Below are 10,338 nucleotides of genomic sequence, written 5' to 3' on the forward strand. Positions count from 1 at the left end.
TGGGTTTGGAGTGAAATGAAGTTAAAGAGACACAAAGAGAAAGGGTTGAGAGGTGTGGAAAGATGGGCTTGAGAAGGCAGAAATTGCTGCTTTTGCTTTTTGGTTGTGTTGTGTTTGCTAGGAGCAAGTTCCCATAATGGAGGAACAATTGTGCTGGGTGAGGAAGAATGGCATTGAGGTTGGATTAGACTAGAGATCCTTTTCTTTAGAATCTCACTTCTGTTATCAACGAGGTATTTTTCATCCTTCCACTATATTTCATGAATCAATTTAGAAGAAAAAATAAGGAATGAAACCAGTATCACGCGCAAAAGTAGACTATAAAACTTGTTCATGGAAAAATAAATAACAGATTAATTAATGGAAGGACTAAAGTTTCAATTTGATTTGTATGATGACGACAGGTATCTACAAATTCAAAATTTTAACAAAGCAAACTTTATTGATAATGGTGCTTTAACTTTTGGTGAAAAATAAATAAATTCGAAATTGATTAAGTTATTCCAGGGATAAAATTGTCCAAATGGATTAAGTATTAAATACTAAATTAACTATTTACTATTGTCTATAACTAAATTTATTGAGGGTGGTGAAAACTGGGACTAAATTTGTTATTGTCTTCTAGATGTTATGGACCAAAGCGACTGATGAAGTCAAATTCAAGTACCAAATCTCCTTGAAATAATGTATAAGTATAATAAAATGCATAAGTATAAATATTTCTCTCATGTGGTGCATGCAAAACAATAGTTGTAGATCCCACTACACATAGAGCACATCCAAGCACCCCAAGATAAAGTGAGCTAGCACAGCACTGCATCATGGTATGTATATATGTGTATGAGTTGTAACTATTTTTTCAAGGAAAAAAAACTCAACTTAATCCTAAAAAATTCAAATGATTAACAAATTAGTCATTTTAAGAACAAATTTTATGGATACTTTAGTCTCTATGAATGAGTAATTCAACTATCATTTAAAATTTTTAAAGATCAAGTGGGGAATTACAATTTTTCACGAATCAAAAGTATTCTCATGTAAAAATTTAGATGCCAACATTTGTGTTGAAGTAAAGTAGCTACAGGTGTCATAACAATGTGTTTGTTTACCTGAAAATGATGCTTAAAGCTCTCAAAGGAGCAAATGCATAAGCTGCAAAATTGGCTATTTCCCCAACGATCACTACAAATTATTTTAATGAGCATATTATTTCAGCATCATCTAAAAAAATCAGATGAAATTTTGTGAAGATCAATTGGAATGAAACAAGATTAAAGAAAAAAAAGTGAGTGGAATATTGATCACTTTCCAACTTAATAAGTGAGCTTATCAAATTTTAGATGTTTGTGTCCACATTAATTTACTAACTTATTACATTTCATTTATAAAAAAAAAAACAAAAAACACAATAATACATCGGTTTAAAGATCAACATTTTTATCATATTTAAATTATAATAGGATAATATTCTTATTTATAATGTTAGAGTCTTAACTGGGTATAATTTTAATTTGAAAAAACAAATTTGAGTGGATTATTTTTAGAATAATATGAATAAATTCTCATCTTCTATTTATTTATATATTTATACTTTAAAATCATAGAAATATCTAAATTCTTTCAACCAAAAAAGATTCTTTAAATCAAATTCACCAAATCCAACCCAACACAACCTAGCTAATTCTATTTGATTTTAATTTTTCATTAATACATTTCCAGACCATTAAGACATTAAAGAATAACGTAGGAGATATATTATCTACTACAACTCTAAAATTATAATTCGTGTCTTATTTTTTTTAATTTTTAGAAGGAAAAAAATGTCGTTGTAAAAAAGGTAAAATAAGAGAGTTAATTCTCTTAACCTGCAGCACTAGCAAGGTAGGACTCGGAATCCGTGTCTGATCCCTTAAACGCGAACACAATAAGGCCCGCTTATTCTCTTGTCTTAACATAAAGTAAAACGTTACAAAATCAGCTGCAAAGCCGACTCTTTCACACACACCAAAACCCTAAATTCCCTTTCACTTCAATCTCAATCCATTTCCCTTTTTCACTGAGAAAATGCCGGCGAAGGATGACACCTCCTCCGATAAGGAGAAGTGTTTGGAACTGTTTCTTAAGATCGGATTAGACGAGCGCACTGCCAAAAACACCGTCGCTAACAACAAAGTCACCACAAATCTCACTTCCGTTATCAACGAGGTATTTTTCATCCTTCCACTATATTTCGTGAATCAATTTATGATTCATATGTTTGTTTTCTCTTATCAGATTCTTCAATTTTAATTTCCTTCACTGAATATATTAATTATTTTTGTGTGATTTTCTCCGACAGGCTGGTGTTACCGATGGATGCAGCCGCACTGTTGGAAATCTTCTTTACACGGTAACATAACTGCATGCACTTTATTCTGTGCCACACTCCTTCCATTATTTCGTAATTGTTTTATTTTTATTTTTTTAATGTCTTGATTTCTGCATGCAGCAAAACTTGGTGAAATGCATAAATGCCTTGTTTGTTTAAACATCTTAATTAAGCGTTTATTCCATAATTATTCTTTAAATAAATTTAATTTGCTTCTATATCATGTTTATTGAAATAAGTTAAAAACAGCTTATAAGAAGTTCCTAAACTAATTTTATAAGTTGTTATTGCGAGCCCAACTAAGCTCTTCCAAACGTCCCTGCAAACGTCTATTTTGATTTTTTTGTGAACCCAACTTAGCTTATCTGTCATGTCTATTTTGATTTTTTTGGTTAATTGTTGACATGGTGCCTGGTATTGATTTGTGTGGAAGGTTGCAACGAAGTACCCTGCAAATGCCTTGCCACATCGCCCAACATTGCTGCAATATATTGTTTCTTCAAAGGTTAGGACTCACAATATTAGCTGTTTATTTGATGTTATTGTTATATCATAAGATTCACTGTTATCTTTTTACTTGTTAAGTTGTCAAATTCTGTCATGAAATTTGCTGCCGATGATCTGTTTAGTGAACTTATTCACCTAAACTATTCCCACTGAGATTGTTATTACAGGTGAAAACAACAGCACAGTTAGACGCAGCACTATCTTTTCTCGGTGCCACGGGTTCGGAGAATCTTGATTTGAACAAGTTTGAAGAAGCTTGTGGTGTTGGTATAGTATAAACAACTTTAGTCTAATAAATCTGCCCTTAATGTTCAATCCTTAATTTTATGGCAGTTCATGTGCTGAAGTTCACCTGATGAACTTCAATTTGTACCTGCTTCCAGTAGTATTATTTTATTTCACTTTGATTGGGTTTCAGTTTTTAGTTCTGGAGCTCTGTAGTGTCAGAACTTCCCTTTTTGAGGTTGACAAATGTATCTTAAACCCGTTAGATGTGTGAGCAGGTGTCGAGGTTTCAACAGAAGATATCAAACATGCTGTTGATGAAGTTGTTGAAGAGAATAAGGCTACAATTTTGGAGCTACGTTATCGAGTGAACGGTAGGTGTTCTATCCAATTTTGGGTTCTAAGAATTTAATAATTTTTCTCACAGATTTTATTAATTTGAAATTAAAAATTCTATAATACATATTTTAAATTCATATGGGCAAGTTTATCATACATTCATATGAAGGACTCATTTGTCTATTTGGTCAATCATTCTTTTTCCTACTGTCCTTTTATCCCCTCTTTTTTTAGATTCATGTAGTAACTCTCCCTTTTTTATTGAACTATTAATCTGTTAAGCACTTATGACCTTTGATGATTTTATTATCTTGCTAGTGGGTGAGTTACTTGGGCATGTCCGGAAGAGGCTCCCATGGGCTGATGCAAAAGTTGTCAAGGTGATGATGCCTATGTATGAAATGAAACGAATGTGATATAGTTGGTTTATTTATTTCCGGATTTGTTAATACTTTTTAGTTGTGTTGCCTTCTTCCATGTAACAGCAACTGGTTGATGCAAAATTATATGAGATACTTGGTGATAGGACAGCAGCAGATAATGAAAAGCCTAAAAAGAAGAAAGAGAAACCTGCTAAAGTAGAGGCGAGTTTGTTAACATTTAATCTTTCCTTCTAGACTAGGATTTATGAAATGTCTTACACTTTTCTCTCTCTTTCCAATATTGTTTATCTAGGACAAGGCAGCTCCTGTTGCTACTTCCGAAAAGCCACTTGAAGAAGATCTGAATCCATATTTGATATTCCCTAACCCGGAGGACAACTTTAAGGTATTTAATTTCCTTATTTTGATTATTAATTGCATCCTGTTCTATTCCATTGAGCCCAATGCTTTTACCCTGTTAGTGTGCTCAGCTCATGCCATATTGGGTAATTTCCAGTCTCCTATTTTTCATTATATTTATAGCAGTGTTTCCACTCAGTTGTCTGCTTAGTAAAATTAATGAACCTTTATGCTCTGGGATTTTGATGTCTAGCAAGGCTTTTAACATTATGAATTTCTCCCAATGCCAGGATTCCCGGTCCTGTTTGAAATTTTCTGTTATCATTAACTCGCATATGCATCATGTTATGTGTATTGTGTTGATTTCAGGTGCATACTGAAGTGCCCTTTAGTGATGGTAATATTCTGAGATGTTCCAATACAAAGGCACTCCTTGAAAAACACCTGAAAGCAACAGGTGGCAAAGTTTTGACCCGCTTTCCTCCTGAACCAAATGGATATTTGCATATTGGTCATGCCAAGGTATATAATATGTTTCACGTTGTGATCGCTACAGTAATTAATTGTTTACTAACTTATGTTGTTTATTATTTTTATCAATTAATTAACTTAATTTTTTGCTCAGGCAATGTTTGTTGATTTTGGGTTGGCGAAAGATAGAAATGGAGGCTGTTATTTGAGGTTTGTTATTTGATATTTCCCTTCATATATTTTTAGTCTTACCAGTGTCCTTTCATATATTTCATGCTACAGGTAGCATTTTGGACCTACCAAGTTAAAGTTTGAGCTTTAAAATGCTTGATGACTTAGTGATACATTATGAACTTGTAAAAATTCCTCTAGATTTCCTTAAAAAAGTCCCCTCTGAATCTCTTCATCATGCATTTTTGTGTAATGCAATCTTCCTTTCGTGCTTCATATCTACGCTTTTAGTCCTGTACAAGGCAAATCTGTGTTGTATGAATTTTTATAGGTTGCAAACTTCGTCTTCTGTATGTTTAGGAACAGAATCTTAGAACTTCATACTTGCTGAGGTTTACTGATTAGATGTTCTTAGGAACTGTGACTGGTCAATTGACTGATGTTGGTGTGTTGGGGGAAACCTTGGGCAGACTTATACTTAGTTCTGTGGATTTTGCTCATTTTAGGAATTAGGTTGGAAGGAAGGAGTTCAGTTTACAGAGAGCCTTATTATTTATTGAGAATAGACAACCTGGTAGTACACATACTCCATCTCATTATTGTCATGGGTGGATTACTGACTTGTTGGCCCTCTTAACATCACAGGCACCAAACTGTCCTCTCTCATGAGACTATTCTTGTAAGCACATTGGAATTAATAACACTTTGAAGACTACTTATTATGATAGACCGGATTTGACATTTTGTCTATTAAAAAATGAAGCATCAATTTACATGTTAGAGATTGGTCACAATACCCTATCCCCATGTACAATTTTAATCTGTCAAATGGCGGTAAACCTAAAAGGCACGTCATGCCAATGAACATGTGGCATATTAAAATCTGTTTTTTTGTATTAGAAGGCTAAAAAAATAATTTGTCTCCTTAAACAAATTTATGATAAAATCAAAGCTGTTCATACAGGACTTGGAATGTTTAGCATTTTTTAGTACGTCTTTCGACCAGTTTTTTCATTTTTGGCTTTGGATCCTATAAATTGCATAAGTATCCTCCATATTCAACCTTTGTGGTTGAACATTCAGTATAATCCTTATTTAGGTTGTGGCTCTTCCAGGTTTGATGATACAAATCCTGAAGCAGAAAAGAAAGAGTATATTGATCACATTGAAGAAATTGTCCAGTGGATGGGCTGGGAACCATTCAAGGTATTTCAGTTTTTTGTGGTAGCACCTCTTGCATTGTTCCAACCTATTTTTTGTGTGTTTTTAACAGCTTTGCACCTTTTGCAGATTACTTACACCAGTAATTACTTCCAAGAATTGTATGAATTTGCTGTGGAACTTATAAGAAGGGGTCATGCTTATGTTGATCATCAGGTTGGTATCAACTTTCATGTGTTATTAATGATCCATCGGTTCTTCTCTGTGGGTGGATGTAATACATGCATACTGACTCATTCAGAGCACCAATACTTATCCTTTTGGGCTGTGAGAATCTTGATTGTATGAACTTAAATCACCCTCGATAAAATAGTTAATTTGTAATGACTGATGAAGGATGAGATAATTACATCAAATTGTTATTCAATTTGTATTCACAACAAACAAAAACATTATTTTCTTGAATTATTTGGTTGTAGACACCTGATGAGATAAAGGAGTATAGGGAGAAGAAATTAAACAGTCCTTGGAGGGACCGACCAATTTCAGAATCATTGAAACTATTTGAGGATATGAAATGTGGCCTTATAGAAGAAGGAAAAGCGACACTTAGAATGAAGCAAGACATGCAGAGCGATAACTACAATATGTATGACCTTATTGCATACCGTATTAAGGTAAACACATAACATATATTTGTGTGAGATAACAAGGCATTGCAATCTTTTCTGGTTAGTTGTATTAGTTTGATTACTCAAATTTCCAAGGAGACAATGATGCCTCATGTATTCTTTCTGCTTCCAGTTTACTCCACACCCTCATGCTGGAGACAAATGGTGTATCTATCCAAGCTATGACTATGCTCACTGCATTGTAGATTCTATTGAGAATGTTACACATTCAGTAAGTTTTCTTCCTATAAATTCCCTCCAGGTGTTAATGCAATTTCTAGTTACCCACTTGCTATGCTAGCTTCCAAATTGATTAAGTTAACATTAGATGCCAGAGCTCTCCCAAACTCTCTTTCAATGTCCATATTATGTTATAGTTTTTGGTAGTATTAGGGTGAGCCTTGGGGTAACCTGGAGGTCACGCGCTCAAACCCTGAAAAAGTCTCTCTGCTTATGGTGGTAAGGCTGTGTCCATACCCTTCGAAGCCCCACCAGGTGTGAGCCTCATGCATTGGGCTTCCCTTCCAAAGTACTTTGGAAGATTATTGATTTGGACAGTGTGTAGTTCTGCTTATAAATTAGTAGTTTCATAGATATTCAAATAATTTTACTTTTTGAAGTATATCAATCATGCCAAATATACTGTGTTTATTCAAACAGTATGTATTACATGAGATGCTATTTGCTATAGCAGTTAGAGCCTTTGTTGCTACAAGTGTGCTATGCACTATTAATACCTATGGTTAATGCAATGATGTGAGCCTTACCTGCTAGTTTTCTGTATCTCTTAGCTAATGCTTATTGCAATAAATTTATTTTCTGCATCTAGCCATAAAGAGTCTGATAACATGCTTCTATTTGCATGACTTATTGTATGCTCAAACATCTTTTGTTGTCTAATAAGCTTCACTCCTGTCAAAATGCATTCAGATTTTGATAATTGACCACTTTCATTAGTGCATGGTATGATTAATAACTGTGTGCTTGTGATATATATGTAATCAAGGGTTTCATTTTGTTTGCTGACCTATGAATATTACTTGAAGCTGTGTACTCTTGAGTTTGAGACACGTCGTGCATCGTACTATTGGTTGTTACATGCGTTGGGCATCTACCAACCATATGTATGGGAATATTCAAGGTTGAATGTCTCAAACACAGTTATGTCAAAGCGTAAGGTGAGACAATGCTTTTCAACACTATAAACATTTGTAAAGATATACTGTTGTAATGCTTATAACTATCCATTCTCTAACTTTGGATATTCTTTGTTGAAGCTAAATCGCTTGGTGACAGAGAAGTGGGTTGATGGGTGGGATGATCCTCGTCTGATGACACTAGCTGGTTTGCGGCGTAGAGGCATGACTCCTACTGCAATCAATGCCTTTGTCCGAGGAATAGGAATCACTAGAAGGTAGTATATGAGTTAATATTTCAATACACTAGTCATGAGAATTTACAATTGGTTGAAGAATAATACTACTTCGAAGCTAGTAATGTAGAAAGAGTGCATTCTAAACCAGAATTAATATTCTCTCAAGTATTCCCTGTTCATCTCATCCCATTCCCATAAAAAACATAACTCTTGCTTTTGCCAACTGAGATTCACCGAACTGAAGTTTCAATCAACTCTTAATAAAGAGATACATGAGTGGAATAGTTACTAGTCATTAAAATACAAATTATTTGTGATTGCAGTGCTATTGCTTTTGCAAGTTAAGTTTAAGCTAAAAAATAATAATACTTCTGATAATATAAGTTAATGAATAAATTAGGTAATGAAATCAAAGTATTTTTAGTAGCTAGGGATGCTATAACTAAACCAACGGAGCTTCTTATGTTCACGATGTTCTGTTTGCCTGGTTCTTTGTTTTCATTTTTTATTATTTGATTGTTTTGCTTGTTATGTTATGACAGTTGACATGTTTGACCATTTATTGTTGTTCCCTGGCCCGGAACATGCACTCTGACTTCGAATTAATAAAAAGTTCCTATCAGAGCGGTAGTGCTTGGTTTCATTAACCGGTCTTCCTTTTGCTGTAGTGATGGCACTTTGATATCTGTGGAACGTCTTGAGTATCATGTTAGGGAAGAATTGAATAAAACAGCTTCTCGTGCAATGGTTGTCCTGCATCCACTCAAGGTACATTATCTGTTGGCATTTGTAAATGATACTACATGATATTGTTTGACTCTAACCAGCTTAAGACTGATTGGTTCTTTCTTATAAGGTTGTCATTACTAATCTTGAAGCCAACTCAGCAATTGAGGTTGATGCTAAGAAATGGCCTGATGCTCAAGCTGATGATGCTTCTGCTTTCTACAAGGTGAAATTTTACTTGTGAAAATTGATATCTTTAGGGAGTAGTAAGGTTTTAGGAAATTAAACCATTCTAGTTCTACTAAACTTTTAGCTTTAATATTTATGCTTCATACTATCTTCATATGATGTGGTGCCCTTATAAATGACTCTGGTTTTGTTGTTGTCATGCATTTGTTCTTAGATTCCATTTTCCAATGTTGTATATATTGAACGTTCGGATTTCCGGATGCAAGATTCAAAAGATTATTATGGCCTTGCTCCTGGCAAATCTGTGATACTCAGGTTAGTAAAAGGTACAAATTAATAGTGTATGAAAAGTTGTAGGTGCAACATTCAATATTTTTTATTTTGTGCAGATATGCATTTCCTATAAAGTGCACTGAAGTTATTCTAGCTGATGATAATGAGACTATTCTTGAAATTTGGGCTGAGTATGATCCTTCAAAGAAGACAAAGCCTAAGGTTTACTAATTATGATAAGCTTGCTGTTTAAGGTTAATGATGGCTGGAATTTGTTAGATCAGGTTGGTAACCTATGCAAAAAAATTGTTTATAGGGTGTGCTTCATTGGGTTTCTCAACCTTCTCCGGGAGTTGATCCATTAAAGGTGGAAGTGAGGTTGTTTGAGAGGCTATTCCTATCAGAGGTTGGCTATCTTTTATCTCTGGGTTTTCTTCCACATTTTTATCTTTTTTTGCTAATGACATTTCCCTGTCCTGTTTATTTAAATCACTGCAATAGAATCCTGCTGAACTTGACAACTGGCTCGGGGACCTAAACCCTCATTCCAAAGTGGAAATTTCGAATGCATATGGTGTGTCCTTGCTCAAGGATGCAAAACTCGGGGACAGGTTCCAGTTTGAAAGATTAGGTACTTCTTTTGCAAATTATTGATCCTGATTTGGTCTTCATGTGTGCATATTACTTCAGAATGCATGGGATGGTAGTTGATGTAATTTTTTTGTTATGGTTTTCTCAATAAATAATCCCTATATATGCAATTCCAGGATATTTTGCAGTCGACCAGGACTCTACCCCAGAAAAACTTGTATTTAATCGGACTGTCACCCTTAAAGACAGCTATGGTAAGGGCGGAAAGTAGGGTTCATGAATGATATTAGAAGTAAAATCAAGGCACTGTCGGTAGGTAATAATACTTCCTCAGATTTCAGATAATCACTTTTGATATAAAATATTTTTTTGTTGGATTTGCACAAACACACTAGATCTTTATTGTCCCTTCAGTCACATACATTGTTTAAAGGGTCCAAATGTCCAATCAAAAGTTTCCCAGTTATTTAATTGCCTCTTTTGTGGTTTTGTAGTTTGAAAACTAATTTTGTTTACTCAGTGAAGGACTACTAACATCACTGTTGTTTT

General features: G+C 34.2%; 1 protein-coding gene across 2 annotated transcripts; it reads left to right on the forward strand.

Moving 5' to 3' along the window:
* LOC109336041 (glutamine--tRNA ligase) lies at positions 215–10,338 on the forward strand. Of its 2 annotated transcripts, none has more exons than XM_019572388.1 (23): positions 215–233; positions 2,339–2,389; positions 2,802–2,873; positions 3,043–3,142; positions 3,379–3,474; positions 3,758–3,819; positions 3,925–4,023; positions 4,115–4,207; positions 4,531–4,683; positions 4,787–4,842; positions 5,919–6,009; positions 6,094–6,180; positions 6,444–6,641; positions 6,769–6,867; positions 7,682–7,813; positions 7,913–8,049; positions 8,679–8,778; positions 8,867–8,962; positions 9,140–9,240; positions 9,315–9,420; positions 9,515–9,604; positions 9,700–9,829; positions 9,966–10,338. In XM_019572388.1, exons 10-23 carry the CDS (start codon positions 4,790–4,792, stop codon positions 10,058–10,060), a joined length of 1,515 nt encoding a protein of 504 aa, XP_019427933.1. In that variant the 5' UTR covers positions 215–233; positions 2,339–2,389; positions 2,802–2,873; positions 3,043–3,142; positions 3,379–3,474; positions 3,758–3,819; positions 3,925–4,023; positions 4,115–4,207; positions 4,531–4,683; positions 4,787–4,789; the 3' UTR covers positions 10,061–10,338. The 2 variants fall into 2 exon arrangements, with proteins under 2 accessions (XP_019427933.1, XP_019427932.1); XM_019572387.1 differs by lacking the exon at positions 215–233 and adding an exon at positions 1,871–2,205.

Source organism: Lupinus angustifolius, chromosome LG20, assembly GCF_001865875.1.
Source record: "Lupinus angustifolius cultivar Tanjil chromosome LG20, LupAngTanjil_v1.0, whole genome shotgun sequence".
Lineage (NCBI taxonomy): Eukaryota > Viridiplantae > Streptophyta > Magnoliopsida > Fabales > Fabaceae > Lupinus > Lupinus angustifolius.